Below are 22,450 nucleotides of genomic sequence, written 5' to 3'. Positions count from 1 at the left end.
GCTCCACTCCCCACATTCTTACCTGTCCTGGGTTGTGTTAATTAGGCACCAAACGTACGAAAGCGGACGGGAACAGGAAGGTATTACCTGGACCTGGTCCAATAAGAAATGATTGTTTTCCGTTGCAAAAAAAAAGAAGGTTTTTGAAGTGTTCCATCTGTCTCATTTTCGTAAAAATGTCTGCCAGTGTGGTGATCTTTCTGTGGCTCGGACCTCTCTCACACACCACTCACACACACACACACACACACACAGGGGCAGTCCAGTGTCGGCTCCAGTGGGAGCACAGCTACGGAGCTCATCTCCAGAGAAGCAACACTGAAGAGCCTCCGAGAGGGAGAGACCGCCTCCAAGGTCAGCTGACAGGAAGCTCCCGTGACACTTCCTCTTTGCACCCTACACGTCTCGTCCAGCTCTGTGAGCCTCAGTGTGCAGACTTTTGCAGCTGACTTTTTTTACTGACTTGTTTACGTACTTGTTTACTGACTTGTTTACGTACTTGTTTACTGACTTGGTTTCTCAGTTCTGAATTAGTTGAGCAACTTAAAAGTCAAGCATGAACACCAGGCAGACACTTCAGCACCCCCCCTAAATATACTTTCCTTTTAAGTTTTCCAGGCATAACTTACATACATAGACATAGGGCACTAGTCAATTCAATCCTGTGACCGTGTGTGTGTGTGTATTCATGCATGTACCTCTATGTGCTTTCCGCAGAAGCTCAAGGCCTCTGAGAAGGGGGCTGAGTCTTCGGAGAGTGTGCCTGTGCCGGATGCCAAGGCCCTCCTGGAGCAGGTGAGCATGACAGTGGATTTGGGTAACCTATTATACACGAGGCAATGTAGGGCATTCCACAGCACTGCATGTAGGCCACTGGACTCCACTCTGTGGGGAAGGGAGAGTGAAGCAGAACGGGCTCATAGTATCAGACAACTCGTGTTTAAAATTGAACAGTAAAATGCATTATTCAGTTATTCACAACTCGTTGTCTGGGCAAAGATCTGGTAAAATATTGACTATGATTTCTGTTCTGCGTAGACTGCCAGCCTGTCCAAGGTCTCGCAGAGCTCCAGTAAGGTGCCAATGGTGAGCGGTGTGGACGGAGGGCTGGTGTCCCCCCATGCCGCCTCCCTGCTCTCCTGCACCGGTCCAGACTTTGAGTACTGCAGCAAAGGTATGGACCCCCCCCTCTAACCCTCCTAACCTCCTCCCTGGAGTCACACTCACAACTAGCAGTCCATTCACAGTACAGGCCTGAGCCTTTTACTCAACTGTCTAATATTCAATTCTCTGTGCAACACCTTGTAAGTCAACATCTGCTTTTAAATTCCTTAGAAATATGACGCCGTCCAACAAAAATAGCAACTCTGTTTGCCGTGACGTTTTATTACAGAATCTCTCTCTCCATCTTTCCTCCAGTAGACCCAGCCACGTGTCCTATCGTTCCAGGCCAGGAGGTAGTCATAGAGATCGCCAAGGGTCGCTCTGGCCTGGGCCTCAGCATCGTAGGGGGCAAAGATACACAGCTGGTAAGATGACTAACTCTACTCAGGGGTGTGTGACTGGTTAGGTGAACTGGTTTCTATGTCAACAACGGTCACCAAGACGGACGTTAGCTTGACATTGGAATTTGATATGGGCTAATGAAAACGGCATGACACGAGCCAAGGTCTGCCTTTATTCAAATAAAGTGTCAACTTTTAATTGATTTGCTGTTTGCCCAGTCTGTTGTAGTTGATCTCTGTTCGGTTTATTTGAAGTTACAGCGCATTGTCTCAGCCAGAGGTGAGAGACACACTGCAGAGAGTGGTCTAGCTCTCTCTCTTTCTCTCTCTCACTGCCATTCTCCTTAGTCTTCTGGGAACACGCAGCAGCCTCAGGCCACCGCAGAACAAAGGAGTCGCCTGCTATTTAATTGAATGTTCTGTAGCCGTGTTGCCCAAGGACGAGCATTGAGAGAAGCATTCACTTTGTTTCAACTGATCTTTCCAGAGGCTTTCAGTGCAGTTAGTTATATCGCCTAGCTTTGATTCGTTTGTCTCTCGCTCTCTCTCTCTCTCTCTCTCTCTCTCTCTCTCTCTCTCTCTCTCTCTCTCTCTCTCTCTCTCTCTCTCATTCAATATGCTTTAATGGCATGAATGACAAGGTCAATGTTGCCAAAGCGAAGTGATACACAAAAAAATTATGAAAACAACAGCGACAACAATAAGAATCGTAGCTATAATACTAAAGAGAAAAAAATATTTGTGTATATATATATTGTCGGTCGGAACCGGTACCAGAACAATGCAGCTTACATCTAAGAGGTTGCCTTAAGTAACCTTTTGTCTTATGTTACCATACCAAACCCTTCAAATCATACTAATTTCTGAGGCTCTGATTTTATGTTTACTATGTTACGTCTAGTCTATGAGACCGGGCTGATATTATATGTGGTTGGAATACTGTCCGATTGCATAACAGTGCAAAGATGACACATTACACGTGCATTCGCAAACTCTCAAGAGATGCTGAAAGAAAGAGATCCTATATCTCCACTCCTGTTCCTGAGACAAAATTAACATTTGTTCTATAAATATACCGCAAGAAATGCATAATTTTGCAGGAGTTATTCATATATTATGTTACATGTTATAGGCCTACAGTCAGTGTCCGTATTTCAGTTACTATTCAATTTAACCCATATTCTTAGGAATAGGAATATTCTGTTTATTCATGGATGTCAACGGTGCATGTAAACAGCTTATCCCAAATAAGACCTTGAGCGGGATATGAGCTACTATCCGGAATACTTTGTGCATGGACACTACCGTTCAAAAGTTTGGGGCCACTTAGAAATGTCCTTGTTTTTGATAGAAAAGCAATTTTTTTGTCCATTTAAAATAACACAAAATTAATCAGAAATACAGTGTAGACATTGTTAATGTTGTAAATGACTATTGTAGCTGGAAACGGCTCAAAATGGCCAGAAACAAAGCACTTTCTTCTGAAACTCATCAGTCTATTCTTGTTCTGAGTAATGAAGGCTATTCCATGCGAGAAATTGCCAAGAAACTGAAGATTTTGTACAACGCTGTGTACTACTCCCTTCACAGAACACCGCAAACTGGCTCTAACCAGAATAGAAAGAGGAGTGGGAGGCCCTGATGCACAACTGAGCAAGAGGACAAGTACATTAAAGTGTCTAGTTTGAGAAACAGACGCCTCACAAGTCCTCAACTGGCAGCTTCATTAAATAGTACCCGCAAAACACCAGTCTCAACGTCAACGGTGAAGAGGCGACTCCGGGATGCTGGCCTTCGTAGGCTCCGACAAAGTTCTGACAGTGTCAGAAATCTTTCCCAAACTCAGCTGATTCATATAATCAACTAATCATCAAGCTTTAATCATTTGAATCATCTGTGTAGTGTTAGGGCAAAAACCAAAACGTGCACCCCTTGGGGTCCTCAGGACCGAGTTTGGGAAACGCTGCTTTATCGTGTAGTGTGGCTGGTGTTACGAGCCGATCCCGGTGACTGACCAATAGGAACATGGCCGGCATTGAGTATGCATAAAAAATAATACGATTAGCCTATTGTGAATAGTATGATTCATGTAATAGTTTGATTTTAACATTTACATGCTTTGCAAGAAGAACGAATCCCCTGTTAATCTTGGTTACATGACACATCTGAAACCAAGCTACCTTGATAAATGCAGAAACTCAGTATAAACGTTTTCTTTCCTTCCTTCCTTCTTTCCTTCCTTCCTTTCGTCACACCTTGTCTAACAAGACAACGTTTGTATGTGACAACTATTTCGAAGATTCATTTTTCCAGTGTTTCTGAACTCACTTCACTCGCGCATAATCATAGAGAGAGGCTTGCGCTGCTGGTGTCGGCACATGCGCAGATCAAACGCACCGCTGCAGTTGGCGCAGCCTACGTCGGCTGCGGTCGTCCTGCAAGGCAATCGCAGAATGTGACGACAAAACTAAAGCAAATTGTACCATTTGGCCAGGTTGATATCAAGATTTAAATGTGGTAAGATCGCACAGTGTGACATAATAACCGTAAAGGGCTGAATCCGACATACAGTGTGGAAAGGCCTTAAAGTGAAGTCTCCTTCCAATGTTCAATCGCATTCCATCTTTCTCTGACCTTCAACCTCACTTCCCCAATAGTTGATGTAGGTTTTCTTATTATTCTCCTCCAGCAGTCTAAACTTGGTGTTCATTTCAATGTTTTTGTTTTTGGGCCCGTTTTGTTAAGGGTTCACTCTGGTCAGAGACAGTTCTCCATTAATGCTCTCTGCTTGTATGACCCTTTGTTGGATTGGTTGCACCCAGAATGTGCATGCCCTTTTTTCAGTTGGCAGTACAAGTGGAAGTCTTCCTAATGTTTTTGCGAAATTCAAGCTGCTGTTTTTCTGTGGATGTTTTGTGGGTGGGAGCGCTCTCCCTCTCTCTCTCTCTCTCTCTCTCTCGCTCTCTCTCTCACAAGAATCGCTGTTGAGGGTTCATATAAATTGCTGATGTTTGAAAGTGCTGTAAATGAGAGCGGTATAGGCAGGTGTGAGTGGTTGGGTCTAATAGTCGCCATAAGCAGTCCAAATGTCCTATTCACTGTCATATCTCCTCTTTTCTCTCACTCTCTACCCCACCCCCCTATTCTACCTCTCTCTCTCTCTCTCTCTCTCCCCCTCTGTCTCGGACTCTATCTAGGATGCCATAGTGATCCATGAGGTTTATGAGGAGGGGGCGGCGGCACGGGATGGACGACTCTGGGCTGGAGATCAGATCCTGGAGGTTAGTCTCTCTCTCTCTCACTCACACCTTGTCTAACAAGTCTGTTAGCTGTGCAACAGAGAGGAAAATAGAATAATCACAGACCTCACTGCACCTTTTCCATCAATGCACATGGTAGTGTCATGCTCCCCAGTGCACTAAACTAAGACAACGTCTCCCTCTACTGGCTTTCACTGAGATCAAGGAGTAGTTGAGTGAGTGACAGCGTGAGGTCTGGCGTACCGGGCAGCCCCTGCAAGGCGGGGAGGACCACGAGCTCTGGGTGCTAGTGCGCCTGTCATCGATGTCTATTTATTTTCATTTTTTTATAAATAATTTTGACAGTAACGCTCCAAAAAGTAATTGGGTTGGCAATACTCCGTATAGAAAACTGCTGGACCTGCAGGCTGTGGTGAAAACACTTGCACCCAAAAAAGGAGGACTTCAGGGGAGTTTCAAGTTGGATTTCATTTGATTTAATAAAATGGACCTTGAATGTTGCATCCCATTTGTGTAGACTATTTGCCAGACAAAACCCGCTAAGTTAAACAATAGTGGCTGAATGTATCCTCAAGCCGAGTACTTTTTTTCTTAATTGTTAGGCTATTTGATGTGCAATTTTTATATAGTTTATAAATAGCAGCTAAATACTGTATATAGGTGGGAGAACTGCGACCAGAGAAACTGAGTTACACCAGTGTACGTGTGTATGTGTACGCCCATCCAGGTGAATGGCGTGGACCTGCGCAGCGCGGCCCACGAGGACGCCATCACAGCCCTGCGGCAGACCCCGGCCAAGGTGCGTCTGACGGTGCTACGAGACGAGGCGCAGTACCGCGACGAGGAGAACCTGGACGTGTTCAGTGTGGAACTGCAGAAGAAGGCCGGCCGCGGCCTGGGCCTCAGTATCGTCGGCAAGAGGTACAGTTGCTACTCTGACACCCGGGCCTGATTTCTCACAAAGTGTGCACTACCTCATTTGCACACTCCCCGTCTTAGATTTAACAGTGGTGGAAACTCCCTCAAGCCAATGCTTACACCAATCCGAAGCTTTTAAATCCATGACGGGATTTATGCAAATGCACACTTTGGGAGGAGGGTGGAGAGTTGGGATGCGACCTCCTTGTGTCTCCGCTGCAGGAGTTTCACCCCTATCAGGAAGTGTAATGTTAACTAGCAAGACATGTAACAAGGAACTGCTGTAGCCGTTCGCACTCGCTTGCTTGTTAGCTACAGGATCTCCATCAAACGGCAATGAAGGGTTAACCAGCATTTTCTCAGGCTTACAATGTCAGATGGATTTAAAAGCTGGAAAATGTTTGTTGGAATTATTTTGCAATACATTGGCTCGGCACCTGTTCAGATGGCTGTTGGTCTGCGTGCACTGTAGGAATGGCACCGGGGTGTTCATCTCGGACGTGGTGAAAGGGGGCGCCGCCGAGCTGGACGGCCGACTGATGCAGGGGGACCAGATCCTCTCTGTCGACGGCGATGACATGAGGCAGGCCTCGCAGGAGACGGTGGCGGCCATTCTCAAGGTAAGGGGAGGGGCCAGACCTATAGGCTCAACGTCACACCAGACACAGACTAGTAGACACAGACTAGTAGACACAGACTAGTAGACACAGACTAGTAGACACAGACTAGTAGACACAGACTAGTAGACACAGACTAGTAGACACAGACTAGTAGACACAGACTAGTAGACACAGACTAGTAGACACAGACTTGATGTACCCAACGCACACACAAAACTGCCATTATAGACCAAACAAATACTGTGCAATTGCAGATCAAATAAACCACAACTGCAGTCACAGACAAAACAAAGAACAATGGTAGTCATAGACAAAACAAAGAACAACGGTAGTCATAGACAAAACAAAGAACAACGGTAGTCATAGACAAAACAAAGAACAACAGTAGTCATAGACAAAACAAAGAACAACGGTAGTCATAGACAAAACAAAGAACAACGGTAGTCATAGACAAAACAAAGAACAACGGTAGTCATAGACAAAACAAAGAACAATGGTAGTCATAGACAAAACAAAGAACAACGGTAGTCATAGACAACACAAAGAACAACGGTAGTCATAGACAAAACAAAGAACAACGGTAGTCATAGACAAAACAAAGAACAACGGTAGTCATAGACAACACAAATAACTACAGTGGTCCAACTAAAACCCATAACAACAGCTAATACTTGCCTCAAAAATAACACAAACAAACATCCCTCTTACCTTCACAGACCAAGACAATACCCAGCCTGTCCGTAACCACCAAACTTTCCTTCCTTCTACCACAAGGGGTCACCGTTGGTACTGTTATTGTCAAAGGCTGCAGTGCTCTTCAGAAGTGATGTGCTTTTAGCTGCAGCGGCGAGGCCTTCTGGACTGGTGGTTCTGGCTACAGTTGAGCACTTTGTGGAGTCCTTTTAAAGTGGGTGCTTTGTGGACAGTTGCTACAGTGGTGTATACCTTTGCCAGCGCCCTTACCAAAGTATATAGTAGTATTCAACGTCTTGCTTCCGTCTATGACCTGGAGTGGGTATCCTGGCTGCAGTTGGGCGTTAAATGGGTTGTATTGTTGTCTTTGTATTGCACTATGGCTGCGTACCAAATGGCACCCCTATTCCCTATATAGTGCACCATGTAGGGAATACGGTACCATTTTGGGACGCAGCCTGTGAAGTGGAGACCCTGTACGATTGAAGCGTGTGCCCTGTCCTCTGTCGTGGAGATCCCAGCAGGCTGCATCAGCCAGTAGTTAACTAGGATGTGGATGTAGACTCTGTAAGGCCTAGTCCCTAGCTGCTCTGCTCTGGTAGTGACGTGCTGTGCTGTTGCTGTTGCGTTACCTGTGCCTCTGCAGTGCGCCAGGGGGATGGTGCTCCTAGAGCTGGGCCGACTGAAGGCTGCCTCCTGGATCTCTTCCAGACACACCTCCCAGGGAAGCCAGGTGTGTGTGTGCGTGCGTGCGTGCGTGAACTCGCCGGAGGAGAGTGTGTGCGGCCATTCTCACCCCTGCTGCCTGGGAGCTTGCATGCAAAAGCTCAGTCACACTGACTCACCCTGGCTGCTGTGTCATTAATACCCACTGTCTCACCTCCTCCTCCTCGCTCCATTCATCTCATGCATGGGAGCCAAAATGGCCGCCTGCTGGACGTTTACCAGACTCATTCGGGTGTCAACTGTGTGTCAGTGACTCACTCACCTTGCCCAAAACAAACTCGCTGCCACCGGGCAGCATGCCTCAGTGTGTGTTTTTTCTCCTGACTGGATCACAGCTGTTTCCCCTCCCTCTCTCCCTCCCACAGATGAGCCACGTGATTGCCAACAGCACAATCGCCACGCCCCACCCCCCGCTAAACTCCACCCCTTCCACCTCTCAGCTCCTCAACAACGCCAGGAAGCCCATGACGGAGAGCATGACCTCATCAAAGAGCGCAGGTAGGACCACTTTGCTCCCCTGGATTGGAACCTAGCCTCTCCGTCTGAATGTTGGTACTGCACTTTTGGTCTTTTGGAGTGCTGAGCTCTGAGGACCGGGATTGGATACCAGTCAGTTCCCTGTGTAATGCCCGGCTGTCCCTCTCTCTGTGTTATAGGAGCAGAGATGGGTGTGCGCACTGTGGAGATCACGCGGGTAAATGGAGCGCTCCTCTTCTGTTCGGTTCATAGTGATTGCTGTGGTCATCAGAAGATGAGTCACCAACCAGACCAATCACCTTTCTCCTTCCCTCTCTCTCAGGGTCCTACTGATGCGTTGGGGATCAGTATAGCTGGGGGGAAGGGCAGTCCTCTTGGGGATATCCCCATCTTCGTGGCTATGATCCAGGCCAACGGGGTGGCAGCCAAGACACACAGGCTCAAGGTGCGTGTGTGTGTGTGTCAGTGTGTTACGATCCCCTTACTGTCTATAATCTCTCACCATGGTGTGTGTGTTTTTTGTCCTCCAGGTAGGAGACAGGATCGTGAGTATTAACGCTCAGTCTCTGGATGGCCTGTCCCATGGGGATGTGGTCACCATGCTGAAGAATGCCTACGGCAGCATCATTCTCCAGGTAGAAAAACACACACACTGCAAGCATGCACATGGAACTCATACACATGCACACACACACATATACACTCACTGGCCAGTTTATTAGGTACACCACCCCCTTCACGAAAACGGATCTCTCCTACAGACAGTGAGTCACGTGGCGGTGGCTTGCTATATAAAGCTTGTAGGTATCGAGGTATTCAGTTACTGTTTATTTGAGCGGTACAGGCTGACTACACCGCTTGCGTCGCAAAATAAATTTAGAAATCTATGTTATTCAATTATTGCACCCACACTGCTCGTTCGCGCCAACGAGCGTCTACATTGCCAAAGGCTAAAATAGAAGTCAGTTCTATTTCTGCTGCAGATTGCGCTGCAAATCCTGCCTCTCCCATCTCCTCATTGGTTTATAGAAGCAGATACCCACGTGCCATCTCCTCATTGGTTATACCCACGTGGGTGACTGAAAGACGAACGAGGTCAGTGGCGGTAATGCACCTAATTTATGAAAGTTGCCAATCGCAATATAAAGTCAAGAGAAGGAAAAAGCCTGGAAGGAGGAGAGATGACTAGAAACGATTCAGTTGACCGTTTTATGTGTGGATTAATTGTCGGAGTAGAGGACCTTGTGCATTTCAGGTAAAATAACAACTCAATGTTTATATCCCAGGACAAATGAGCTAGCAACAGCAAGCTAGCTAAATAGGACAAATTAGCTAGCAAGTGCAGGCTAGCTAGCTAAATTGCTTAAAATGTTTAATGCTTTTTGACCTGTCCCCAATTAATATAATTGGTTCAGAGTTTGTTTTGATATTTTAACCTGCGTGTCGTGATCGCGTTTGGTGTGTGTGGTAGATGGTGGGGGGGCAAAATCAATTTGTGCACGATGGCGCACGGGCTCGGCCGGGGTGGGTACGATGTAAGCGTGGTATGATCGTCGGTGCTAAGTGCGCCGGTTCCGGTATCTCAGAAACGTCCGGACTTCTGCGCTTTTCACGCACGACTGTGTCTAGGGTTAGGCCCGAGAAAGGTGCAACTAACAAAAAACATCCAGTCAGTGGCAGTCCTGTGGACGAAAACAACTTGTTGATGAGAGAGGTCGAAAGAGAATGGCAAGAATCGTGCAAGCTAACAAACAGACATAACTGTGCTGCACAACAGTGGTGTGCAGAATGACATCTCGGAACGCACAACTCGTTGGTCCTTGTCACGGATGAGCTATTTAGGGCTCCCGAGTGGCGCAGCAGTCTAAGGCACTGCATCTCAGTGCAAGAGGCATCACTGCGGTCCCTGGTTCGAATCCAGGCTGCATCACATCCGGCCGTGATTGGGAGTCCCATAGGGCAGCGCACAATGCCCAGTGTCATCCAGGTTTGGCTGGGGTAGGCCGTCATTGTAAATAAGAATTTGTTCTTAACTGACTTGCCTAGTTAAATAAAGGTTGAATAAAAAAATTGCAAACAAGAAGAAGTGGCTCTAGTGGGCCCGATATCACCAATACTGGACAACTGAGGAGTGGAAAAACATTGCCTGGTCCGACGATGCCCGGTTCCTGTTCCATCATGCTGATGGCAGAGTCAGGATTTGGCGTAAGCAGCATGTGTCCATCCTGCCTGGTACAGGCTGGTGGTGGAGGTGCACTGGTGTGGGGAATGTTTTCCTGGCACACGTTAGGTCCCTTGATACCAATTGAGCAACGAACGTTTCCAACACTTTGTACAATCCATGCCCCGAAGAATTCAGGCTGTGTAAAGGGATCCGACCCGGTACTAGATGGCTGTACCTAATAAACTGTCCGGTGACTGTAGACAGACATACGTACATAAACACACAGTCTTGTACAGCTAACCTTGTGGGGACACACAATTCAGTCCCATTCAAAATCCTAGTTTCCCTAAACCCTAACCCATACTCTTGCCCTAGCTCCTAACCCTAGACCTAATTCTAAACCTAACATTAATTCTAACCTTAACTCTAAACCCCCTAGAAATAGCATTTGACCTCGTGGGGACTAACAAAATGTCCCCAGTTGGTCAAATCTTTGTTGGTTTACTATTCTTGTGGGGACTTCTGGTCCACACACACAAGCACACTAATACCCCACCCCACTACTCATCTTTATATGGCCAAATAAAGTATCAGTTTTCAAACGTAACGACACATCACCCAATGTGACCATATAGTTTTTTAATTGCAGATTATTTTACCTCCATCAAATACATATTCCCTAATAATGGACAATGATGCCATTTTATTTACAGATATGTAAAAAATACATTTTCCAAATATAAATTCTTTAATTTTATTTGACCATGATGTGTATGTATTTATCAATGGGGGTGTGAGTGTGTATGCACATACATTCGCTATGTACCGTAGTGTGTGCAAAATACTGCCGTGTGCGCGCACACCCGCCCATGCACTGTGTGGTTATCAGCTCCGTGCAGCCGGCTGGCAGTTTGGAGAACTGGGCCAGATAATCCCAGGCCTTTATGCTAATGCAGCTTTATCAGTCCAGCTCCAGGAGCCTCAGCACTGGACTGTTAGACTGGGCTAGCCCTGCTGCATAGCGCTGATTACACCCCACCCACACACACACACACACACACACACACACACACCACCCAGGACACCCAGCAATTACTGTTGACTACTAACCCCCTCCCTCCACACATCTCTTTCTCGCTCAGTGTCTGACTCGATCTCTCCCTCTCTCTCTCTTTCTAGTTTGCTCTGTTTCCATCTCTTGCTGTCCCTCACTCTTTCTCACTCCTTTCTTTCTCTCCCTCTCTTTCTCCAGAAAGAAGGTGTCAGTAAGATTAGTGCAGGCGACGGCTGGGGAGCGTTCCACTAATGTTCCCTCGCACAGCCAACAAGTCGTCCGTTAATTAGCCTTTGTTTGTTGTTGTTTTCATATTTTTAATTGCCTCCCGCTTGATTTAAATATGGAAATGAACGGATGCTGACCGAACGTCGCCGCCCGCCGTAGTTGGCTGACTGACTATTTCGTTAAAAGAGAGGACTAAAACCTAACGAACCTGTTTTCCTTGCCAAAGTTGGAGAGAGTGAGAGGGGGGGAATGATCAATGATAACCACATTATGCTTTGTGTGGCTCTCTGTGACATTGAACCTAGACTTTGAACCAGGAGCCATATTTGTAGTACATAATTTAAATAAATAAAAAAAGTAATTCTATTCCATTTGAAACCCACATCACATGTGCCCTGAGACTCATCCCCGTCTATAACGCACACAAGCGCACACAGATTATACCCTGTGAATTCTAATGTAATAACTTAACACCTGAATTGTTTTGTCTCCTGTCATTTGTGCATACTAATTTGTGTGTGTTGCAGGTGATCGCCGACACCAACATCAGTGCCATAGCCAGTCAGGTGGAGAGTATGTCCACTAGCACCAGCCTTCCCAACAGCCCAGACACACAGCCAGGGGAGCCAGAGTGAGTAGGACGTAGTTGCTCCTAGACACTGATCTAAGGTCATTTTTGCATTCACCCCTAGTGGTTAAGGTTTGGATTAGGGGAGGGTAAGCTGACCCTAGAGCTGTACAATAACACTAAATTAAAGACATTCAATTAAAAGAAGAGTAAAAATAATGGGTCCCATTGTTTGAGCAAGTAGGACAAATTTACTCCTAGACACTGATTTGGGGTCAGTTTTGTGTTTTCTCCCCTTATGGTTAAGATTAGGTAATGGTAAAGCTGATCCTTGACCTGTTTAATAAAAGGCTCAGTGCCTCCTAGTCCTAAACCTCTGGTTCCTACATGTCTCTGCAGGGCCCCCAAGCCCAAGAATATCTCTCTTGAGAAGGGTTCTGACGGCCTGGGCTTCAGCATCGTAGGGGGCTTCGGAAGCCCTCATGGAGACCTGCCCATCTACATCAAGACTGTCTTCAGCAAGGTAACTAACTCCACTTTGCACCATCACACGTGCCTGCAGGGTAATGTGGCTTAGTTTGCCATAGGGCAGAGTGTGTTTTGAGTTCCCCTTTGGGACACCAGATGGCAGCAGATGTTCCTTCACCACATACACACACACACATTTACACACAAACATTTAATACTAACTAACCTTGTGGGGGGACACAATTCAGTCCCCATTCAAAATCCTATTTTTCCTAACCTTAACCCCAAAACCTAACCTTAACCCTAAACTAACCCTAAAAATAACTCTAGCTCCTAAACCTAATTCTAACCTTAACCTTAAACCCCCTAGAAATAGCAACTGGGGACTAAAAATGTTGGTCAAAACATTTTTCTTTTACTATTCTCGTGGATTAATCTAGTCCCCACAAGTATACTTAAACACATCCACACGATAACGCATTGAAAAACAGATCAGTGATTACTTCTAAAATAGGAAGTCCAATAAGGTGAATGCACCAATTTGTAAGTCGCTCTGGATAAGAGCGTCTGCTAAATGACTTAAATGTAAATGTAAATGTAGAACTGCCTGCGTTTTAGCAACATGTGATCTTATTAAACCACTGAGAAGCGGGCACTTAGATATGGTCATTTTCACATTTTCATACATTCATAGAATGTTTGGGAATGACGTATAGTAAGGCATTTGTGAAAATTCTAGCGCAATATAGAGTGGGAATGCAGCCGTGCGTTTGGACAATTAATAGACACTGCATTAAATAAAACCTAATAAAAACATCTGTCATGTCCAGGACCGGTGCGCCATAGCCAATCAGAGCTACAGTAGGCCTTTATGCAAATTAGCCGTTTGCCACACGGACCTGCCATTATTTATTTACATTTACAGTAGCAACAGCATGACTTTAGATCATTTAGAACGAGTTTGCCAAAAGCCACAAAATACACCTGAATGGATTTCTGCAAATATGTAAACACCATGGGAGTCCTCTTACATTTGGGAACTTTACAGTCCTATTGATCAAACAACCATGAAAAGGTAGGCTCCCTCTCCCTCTGTTATTCACATCAACAACTAATGCTAGCCAGAGTGAGGTAAGCTAAAATCTAACGAGGGAACATTAGATTAACCCTCGCAAACATTTTGACATCTGAATGGGAACTTGTCTGCCCATTTGATCGAAGTCAAATACATTTGATTGAGAACTAAGGGTGCGCTCCTTAATTGCATCCATTGTGTCAGAGTGCGCTCTGGTTTGTTAGTAAATTCAGAGCGTTGTCAGATTGTCTGTTCGTAAATTCAGTGTCTTTCACTCTCCGAGTGTTCTTTGCGCACACTGCGCTATTGACACTGGACGCTCTGGCCGAGGAGTAGGGTTGATCCGAGCCTTCCTCACAGCGATAGTCAAGCACCCAAGCTAACTACCTAAAGATGGCTAGCTTTCTAGCTACTTCCAGACACGAATGAGAGAACACCTCACTCTGACTGTTTTACTCGTCCTAGCAGAGCTGGTTAGGCTGTTTACATGTAATCTAGAGCGTTAGTGACCAACTGATGCTGGCAATAATTTTGGGGCGAAAGTTTACTGACACCAGTCATATTCAGCAGGTGTTGCGCGTTCATAAATTCATCAGATATTTTGCGCTCTGGCACACTCAGATGAGAGTGCTCTGAAATTGGAGTAGATAGCCAGAGTGATTTTACAAACGCAAGATATGCTAACTGGATAACAGTCGTTCAAGTTAAGCATAGCTTGCTAGCTAACCAAATGAAAGTTGGTTAGCTGTAGCCACCGAAAAGCTAGCTGTAGCCACCGAAAAACAATATGATTTATTTTTTTTAAACTACAAAACCTGTCACTCGCTCACCCGCTCCTCCAATGACATGACATCCTCCCAGCAGCTAACTAGCTAGATAACGTCACGCTCTTTGTTTTTAGCTTGCTAAATAAATAGGTAGATAAATAGATACTCCAGCCTATTAGCCACGTTATGACTGACTTGTAATCTTTGCCATTGCTAGTTTGATTGTATGGACATTCCCAGCCTTAGTTACATTCGCCCGTTGTTGTCCTAAATATTGAGTTATTGAAACTGAAACGGTGCATCCCGAATAGGTGGAGGCAGTAAACAATGTACCAGGCCAGCTGTGATGTACAACCTGATAGTAATATTTGTTTGACTACCAAGAAATGTATTGGTGAATTATATGAATCATACATTGAACTGCATCCATCTATTCTGCCAACAATGCCTTAGTGTACATCATGGAATGTTCAGTCAAATAGAACTTATCTTTAAAACCTCTTCTGAAGTTGCTTTTGTAGCATAAACAGGGAATTTGTTTTACTGATATTATGATTGTCTGTTTGTAGTTAAAACGCTGTCAGTTCCAAGGATCATAAGGTTGCTTCAAAAAAACATTTTATGTCTAATTTCCACCACCTTCCCCCCCACTTACTATGTGTGCTCCCCTGTTCTCCCTGCAGGGGGCAGCGGCGGTGGACGGGCGTCTGAAGAGGGGTGACCAGATTCTGTCAGTAAACGGAGAGAGTCTGGAGGGGGCCACCCACGAACTGGCCGTGGCCATACTGAAGAGACAGAGGGGGGCCGTCACTCTGGAAGTCCTCTCTTAGCTCACACACACACCTATACCCCCACTGGCAAAGCGACCATTATGGGGTTGAACTGGTTTCAACTTTCCAACGTGCAAAAAAAAAAACAAGACTGTTCCGTTAAGTTGGCCAACATCTGATGCCCATCTTCACCCTTATAAACAGCCCATTAACGAGAAGGGGGCATTGGTTCTGGAAGGATTCGGGTCACTAGGTGGCACTGCCAAGGAGAGCCCTGCCCTGTAGCGATGTAGAGAGAGAACATGTGTGTCACACTGCGTTCAGCTGTGCCCTCAAGTGAACCACGAGAAATAAGAGGACTATATCTGGGGGGCTGCAGGAAGTAGTGACACCTAACTTCCTGTGTGCCATCTTAGGAGCTTCACTGTGAGGGCGGTCCGATCGCTACGCTGACTGGATACACACCACGACTTAAAATGGCTAATGCTTGGATATTATACAGCAAGGAAACACAGGGAAGCTTTACAGTCTCTGTGCCATTTCAGCTTTTTTTTGTGTGATCGCACCCGTGCTTCCTTCATAGAACACTGGTAGAACAATACGAGCGGTTCAGTTGGTCTAGGTCTCTTCAACGTTAGCCTAGCGTTAGCTTAGCATCTCCCTGATCGGGAGACACTGGTTAGCTGTTAGAGATGTCAGCTTCATTTGCTGCTAATGTGTTAACTGTGAGGGTGAATGGTCTCGGCAGGGAACGGGGCTGCGACACACTAGACTGGAACAGGTCATTTAGACACACACACTGTATATACACACCCACACACAGTAGGCTAGTGAGTCACTGTCAGGTTGACGCACATCTTCTCATTCCTCATTATCCACACACGATTTAAACTCATAGTGTCATACTCTTACGCAAAGGTAGTACATTCAACAGTCTAGTCCCCTCAAACACAACTCTGGACCTTGAAGCTAGTTCCACTGCGTTTTCTTGCATTGTTGCCCTCTAATCAAGGGTCTCATTTAGACCTGGGAGGTGGGTGCAATTAATGATCAGGTAGAACAGAAAAGCAGGAGGCTTCAGACCTCGTAGGGTAAGAGTAGAATACCCCCTGCTGGTTTATCACTATGCAGTATGTTGTGTAGTCCTGCTAAGAGTTGTAAGCTTTTGTGCGTGTCACGAAGGAGTTTCGCCTTGCATATGCAGATGTGAGACAGGTTATTAGTACACAGTGTTGCCAAATTATCTGAACCCCCCCCTACCCCCCCCCTTGAATCCGAGACCGTTTAGCAAAGCGAGGAAAAATATATACACTATGCGTTTGTTAGCATTGTTGCGGCAGACACGTTTCTATTAGCGATACAATGTAATGTAGGCGAATCTCAGGACTTACATCGGGCATTGTCTGTTGCCGGGGCTTGCTTGCTTTCCCCTAGTGTGGGTTTGTATGGAGGTTAGCCAAATCTTTACCTCCTTCGTCGCTGACCCTGGAGTATCCCTGTGAGCCTATTAAGGTCCTATGAAATGGTGTCAAAATACATCCATGTCTTAACTAGTCTGGTCCAAGATATTTGTGCTCTACTCCCATGGTCATTGTCACACCAAACAAGACCGCACAAACAGGACTGGATCCAGGCTTTGTCTTAACTGATCAAAGGGAAAAGGATCATCCTGATGAATCTTTGAGTTGGACAATCCACCTCCTAGCCAATCCCGATCATTTTAACTTTGTGGACTGGACACGTGCATTTCAATGAAGTGCTATTACTTTTTGTTTTACCTGCCTTTGTCATTGTTTTTATTTGTGTCATGCGGATGGTACTGCATGCATGTTACTGTAAGCCTATTCTTTTGTTTAGACATGTCTTGGTAAAAACATATACCAACATTTCTGATCATTTGGGGCACTATCAGAAGCAATCAATTTCTTGTTGTGAGCCGTTGTCATCATGTATCAAGGGTGCATTCCTTAGGCATCAAATGGAAGAAAATGGACTGAAACAGGTAGGGACAACCTGAACTTAATAAATGCTTGTTTTTGTAGCAAGACATTTTGCTACGGTGTGCACTAATGAATACAAACCATGTGTGGCTGTAGCTCCACACTGTTCTGTCCAGCTGCGAGAAGCTCACCACGTCCAACAATTACAGGATATCCTGTCTCCCTCGGCTGGAGCCCGTCGTCTGTTTCCCGTGTTGCTGCAACCCCTCCACGCTCACAGGAAGTGACAACACGTTCCTCCAAGACACTTTGAGCCCCCCTCCCCCTCGGTTGTATTCATTAGGTCCCAAACGGGAGAAAGCAGACTGAAACAAGGAGGGACTACCTGAACTTGCCCAATACAAAAACACTTGTTTTCTGTTGCAAACCATTTAGCTACGTTGTGCCATAATGAATATGACCCCGGTTAACACTAAGGAAAACCCTGCATAGTAACTCTCGCGCCGTGCCTGTCTCAGTAAAAGTGGAAGTGCAATCTGGTGTGCGTCCTAAATACTTGCAAGGGGTCCTAGGATTTAGGGGAGGTCGGCCTATTAAGGGGACTGACTACTGCTCTGCCGTGAGTCGCCGATGTGCTAGAGTAGATTGTTGTGTGTGTTCATCATACATCAGTCTTAATTCTGTGAGAGCCTATTTCTGTAAGTCTTAATGCTCGATCCCTTTAAAGAGATTCAGTTTAAACTCACTGCTGCCTATTTCACTTGCTTCTTTTCCCTCTCATGCTGTGATCTCTCCATCTACTCTGGACTTTTAGATTTTGTCTGACTTTGTCCTATGCGTGTCAATCGGCAATAGGCTGTGTGTTTGTACACGTGTTCGTCAGAAGTTGGACTGATGATGATGATGATCCCGTCACGCCCAATAATCCCGTCTATAATGCCATCGATGAACTGCGCGCTCGTCCGTAGCGCCACAGAAAACGTCTTTCTTCACGTCATTGATCGATGGAACGCATTTTCAAATCCAAAGAAACCATCCACCCTTCCTATATATCGATGTGTGACAAACTCTGCTGTAATGACGTGTGGATACACAGTATATATATATAAATATATCTATAGAAAAATATATTGTCTATGATCACAAATGCAAGTCTCATCTTTTAAATGTGTGTAGCCTACTGACTGTGGTCATACACTGATACTCTTCGTGAATTCTGATGAACTGTTTGATGATGTTCCATGTTTTATTAAATACAAGAGGAGCACAATCATTTCCACCATGTCCTACCTCTGATCTCCAAGTGAATTTATTTCCTTAAGTTGTGATACCACGTGTCATTCATACGCTGATAGCAAATATTTCAGTTGCTTCCATTGTTATGAGAATTTTCCATTTTACTTTTCAGGTCTAAGCGTTGAATCACACTTTAGGCCCGTGTGTGTGTGTCCACGACAAACCCATACACATTGGTGTCTTGTGTTGGTTCTTATCGGTCACATGACAGTGACTTTGTCCTCCACCCTTTCAAGGGCCATGTTCTCATATGCACCCTCGTCATCGCCGTTCCTGTGGGACACACACCTATTAGAACACAACCCCTGCTGTAATTGCACACACACCCCAATATCTATGTATCTTTAGGTCACTAGTACCGTTTAGAAATGTAGACTACAAAACAACAGAAAATAAGTGTTTGTGGCATTGTTTGAGCATCTTACCTGACTGTATCCAGGCTGGTATTATAGTTGGTCTTGGCATAGCCAGTGGTCTCCACACACTCACATACTTTGGTCTCCAGCCTTCATGCAATTGAGAATGGTAAACGTTAGAATGCTGCCTTACATTCAATTAGAAGCAATTAGAACATCTGGTCAATCTCATATAGTTCGGTGCAGGTGGTGAAAAACGAGATTGTGCTAAAGACCCAAATTGTGTCTGTGGAGACCCAAAACTTGTCCCAATACTCTAATACCAAACATTAAGAACACCTGCTCTTTCCATGACATAGACTGACCAGGTGAATCCAGGTGTAAGCTATGATCTCTTATTGATGTCACTTGTTAAATCCACTTCAAACAGTGTAGATGAAGGGGAGGAGACGGGTTAAAGAAGTAAGGAATGGGATAGGATGACTTTAAACCCAACAAGGACAACACGAATTAGGACATAGATAAACAAATGCAAAACCAACAGAGGGAGAAAGAGGAAGGATTTCTGGAGGATAGTTCAGGCCTTGATAGGTAAACAAACATTCAGATAAACAAGCAAGCAAAATAGCACTTGGAAAGGAGGTAGAAAATTCTGAACACAGAGTATCTTAATTTAGGTGTAATGTATTTAATAGAAAAAGGCATTTATCTATAGGTGCATTATTTCAATAAGTGCTTTCAGCAAGAGGCATGTGCACATCATTTTAGAGCAGAGTGCATTGTTTAAAGAGGTCACCATGGAGATGGATGCATTCTCTTGCCAGTGTTTCAGAGACATTTACATTACATTTACATTTAAGTCATTTAGCAGACGCTCTTATCCAGAGCGACTTACAAATTGGTGCATTCACCTTATGATATCCAGTGGAACAACCACTTTACAATAGTGCATCTAACTCTTTTAAGGGGGGGGGGGTTAGAAGGATTACTTTATCCTATCCTAGGTATTCCTTAAAGAGGTGGGGTTTCAGGTGTCTCCGGAAGGTGGTGATTGACTCCGCTGACCTGGCGTCGTGAGGGAGTTTGTTCCACCATTGGGGTGCCAGAGCAGCGAACAGTTTTGACTGGGCTGAGCGGGAACTGTACCTCCTCAGAGGTAGGGAGGCGAGCAGGCCAGAGGTGGATGAACGCAGTGCCCTTGTTTGGGTGTAGGGCCTGATCAGAGCCTGAAGGTACGGAGGTGCCGTTCCCCTCACAGCTCCGTAGGCAAGCACCATGGTCTTGTAACGGATGCGAGCTTCAACTGGAAGCCAGTGGAGAGAGCGGAGGAGCGGGGTGACGTGAGAGAACTTGGGAAAGTTGAACACCAGACGGGCTGCGGCGTTCTGGATGAGTTGTAGGGGTTTAATGGCACAGGCAGGGAGCCCAGCCAACAGCGAGTTGCAGTAATCCAGACGGGAGATGACAAGTGCCTGGATTAGGACCTGCGCCGCTTCCTGCGTGAGGCAGGGTCGTACTCTGCGAATGTTGTAGAGCATGAACCTACAGGAACGGGTCACCGCCTTGATGTTAGTTGAGAACGACAGGGTGTTGTCCAGGATCACGCCAAGGTTCTTAGCACTCTGGGAGGAGGACACAATGGAGTTGTCAACCGTGATGGCGAGATCATGGAACGGGCAGTCCTTCCCCGGGAGGAAGAGCAGCTCCGTCTTGCCGAGGTTCAGCTTGAGGTGGTGATCCGTCATCCACACTGATATGTCTGCCAGACATGCAGAGATGCGATTTAGCAGCAGAGACAGAAGAGGAGAATGTAGAGAGGAGGGAGTGAAAGGATGCCAGGTCCGCAGGGAGGCGAGTTTTCCTCCATTTCCGCTCGGCTGCCCGGAGCCCTGTTCTGTGAGCTCGCAATGAGTCGTCGAGCCACGGAGCAGGAGGGGAGGACCGAGCCGGCCTGGAGGATAGGGGACATAGAAGAGAGTCAAAGGATGCAGAAAGGGAGGAGAGGAGGGTTGAGGAGGCAGAATCAGGAGATAGGTTGGAGAAGGTTTGAGCAGAAGGAAGAGATGATAGGATGGAAGAGGAGAGAGTAGCGGGGGAGAGAGAGCGAAGGTTGGGACGGCGCGATACCATCCGAGTAGGGGCAGTGTGGGAAGTGTTGGATGAGAGCGAGAGGGAAAAGGATACAAGGTAGTGGTCGGAGACTTGGAGGGGAGTTGCAATGAGATTAGTGGAAGAACAGCATCTAGTAAAGATGAGGTCAAGCGTATTGCCTGCCTTGTGAGTAGGGGGGGAAGGTGAGAGGGTGAGGTCAAAAGAGGAGAGGAGTGGAAAGAAGGAGGCAGAGAGGAATGAGTCAAAGGTAGACGTGGGGAGGTTAAAGTCACCCAGAACTGTGAGAGGTGAGCCATCCTCAGGAAAGGAACTTATCAGGGCGTCAAGCTCATTGATGAACTCTCCAAGGGAACCTGGAGGGCGATAAATGATAAGGATGTTAAGCTTGAAAGGGCTGGTAACTGTGACAGCATGGAATTCAAAGGAGGCGATAGACAGATGGGTCAGGGGAGAAAGAGAGAATGTCCACTTGGGAGAGATGAGGATCCCAGTGCCACCACCCCGCTGACCAGAAGCTCTCGGGGTGTGCGAGAACACGTGGGCAGACGAGGAGAGAGCAGTAGGAGTAGCAGTGTTATCAGTGGTAATCCATGTTTCCGTCAGTGCCAAGAAGTCGAGGGACTGGAGGGAAGCATAGGCTGAGATGAACTCTGCCTTGTTGGCCGCAGATCGGCAGTTCCAGAGGCTGCCTGAGACCTGGAACTCCACGTGGGTCGTGCGCGCTGGGACCACCAGGTTAGAGTAGCAGCGGCCACGCGGTGTGAAGCGTTTGTATGGTCTGTGCAGAGAGGAGAGAACAGGGATAGACAGACACATAGTTGACAGGCTACAGAAGAGGCTACGCTAATGCAAAGGAGATTGGAATGACAAGTGGACTACACGTCTCGAATGTTCAGAAAGTTAAGCTTACGTTGCAAAAAATCTTATTGACTAAAATGATATAGTACTGCTGGCTGGTGAAATAGGCTAGCTAGCAGTGGCTGCGTTGTTGACTTTGTTTGAAAGTGTAGCTGGCTAGGTAACCTCTAACTGGCTAGGTAACCTCGACAATTACTCTAGACTACACAATTATCTTGGATACAAAGACGGCTATGTAGCCAGCTAAGATCAAACAAATCAAACTGTTGTACTGTAATGAAATGAAATGTAATACTACCTGTAATACTACCTGTGGAGCAAAGCGGAATGCAACTACTCGCTCCAAACCAAACCGGGAGTGCGTATCATAGAGGGAGAGGCAATAGAAGTGTTGTTTCTTGTATTATTGTCTTTTGTGTCTTTAGAGGACTGCTTCACCTTAATGTCCCCTTTCCCTTTTCTTCTGTCCTTATTTTGTCCCACTTTGTCCCTTCTTTGTCCCTTCTTCTCTTCTGCCAACTAGACACTCCTTGTTAGCTAGCTAGCTTCTTTCAGGAATGTCCCTAGCAACTGCCTAGCAACAGGTAAACAACTT

General features: G+C 46.1%; 2 protein-coding genes across 8 annotated transcripts in view; one reads left to right on the top strand and one right to left on the bottom strand.

Moving 5' to 3' along the window:
* The window catches only part of LOC139540762 (inaD-like protein), a 176,411-nt gene extending 157,889 nt beyond the window's left edge, over positions 1-18,522 (top strand). For 5 of the 7 annotated variants that reach the window (XM_071344704.1, XM_071344701.1, XM_071344702.1 and 2 more), the window contains 15 exons: positions 256-354; positions 718-795; positions 1,039-1,174; positions 1,420-1,529; positions 4,703-4,786; positions 5,493-5,686; positions 6,156-6,303; positions 7,643-7,729; positions 8,088-8,220; positions 8,379-8,416; positions 8,522-8,644; positions 8,730-8,834; positions 12,173-12,276; positions 12,613-12,736; positions 15,207-18,522. In XM_071344704.1, the coding sequence (XP_071200805.1) occupies positions 256-354; positions 718-795; positions 1,039-1,174; positions 1,420-1,529; positions 4,703-4,786; positions 5,493-5,686; positions 6,156-6,303; positions 7,643-7,729; positions 8,088-8,220; positions 8,379-8,416; positions 8,522-8,644; positions 8,730-8,834; positions 12,173-12,276; positions 12,613-12,736; positions 15,207-15,353 (1,710 nt within the window). In that variant the 3' untranslated portion in view covers positions 15,354-18,522. The remainder of the gene's footprint in view (positions 1-255; positions 355-717; positions 796-1,038; positions 1,175-1,419; positions 1,530-4,702; positions 4,787-5,492; positions 5,687-6,155; positions 6,304-7,642; positions 7,730-8,087; positions 8,221-8,378; positions 8,417-8,521; positions 8,645-8,729; positions 8,835-12,172; positions 12,277-12,612; positions 12,737-15,206) is intronic. The other 2 variants (XM_071344700.1, XM_071344703.1) reach the window with 2 other exon arrangements.
* A 90-nt stretch (positions 18,523-18,612) lies between these two features.
* LOC139540764 (uncharacterized) lies at positions 18,613-20,662 on the bottom strand. Its single transcript, XM_071344707.1, has 3 exons — positions 19,951-20,662; positions 18,955-19,035; positions 18,613-18,802 (listed from the first exon to the last, which is right to left on the bottom strand). The coding sequence occupies exons 1-3, from the start codon at positions 20,628-20,630 to the stop codon at positions 18,730-18,732; spliced, it is 834 nt and encodes a 277-aa protein (XP_071200808.1). The 5' UTR covers positions 20,631-20,662; the 3' UTR covers positions 18,613-18,729.
* Positions 20,663-22,450: the final 1,788 nt, after the last annotated feature.

Source organism: Salvelinus alpinus, chromosome 16 (assembly GCF_045679555.1).
Source record: "Salvelinus alpinus chromosome 16, SLU_Salpinus.1, whole genome shotgun sequence".
Lineage (NCBI taxonomy): Eukaryota > Metazoa > Chordata > Actinopteri > Salmoniformes > Salmonidae > Salvelinus > Salvelinus alpinus.
Note: the sequence above shows the minus strand (reverse complement) of the source record. Positions and strands in the feature narration are given on the sequence as shown.

What these genes read in the sequence shown, in the direction of transcription:
- LOC139540764 (XM_071344707.1), bottom strand. Translation starts at nt 20,630, where the DNA reads ATGACGGATCACCACCTCAAGCTGAACCTCGGCAAGACGGAGCTGCTC. An exon ending in AAACTCCCTCACGACGCCAG is followed by an intron (nt 19,036 to 19,950) that starts GTCAGCGGAGTC and finishes AATTGCATGAAG; the next exon opens with GCTGGAGACCAAAGTATGTG. An exon ending in ACCAGCCTGGATACAGTCAG is followed by an intron (nt 18,803 to 18,954) that starts GTAAGATGCTCA and finishes TGTGTCCCACAG; the next exon opens with GAACGGCGATGACGAGGGTG.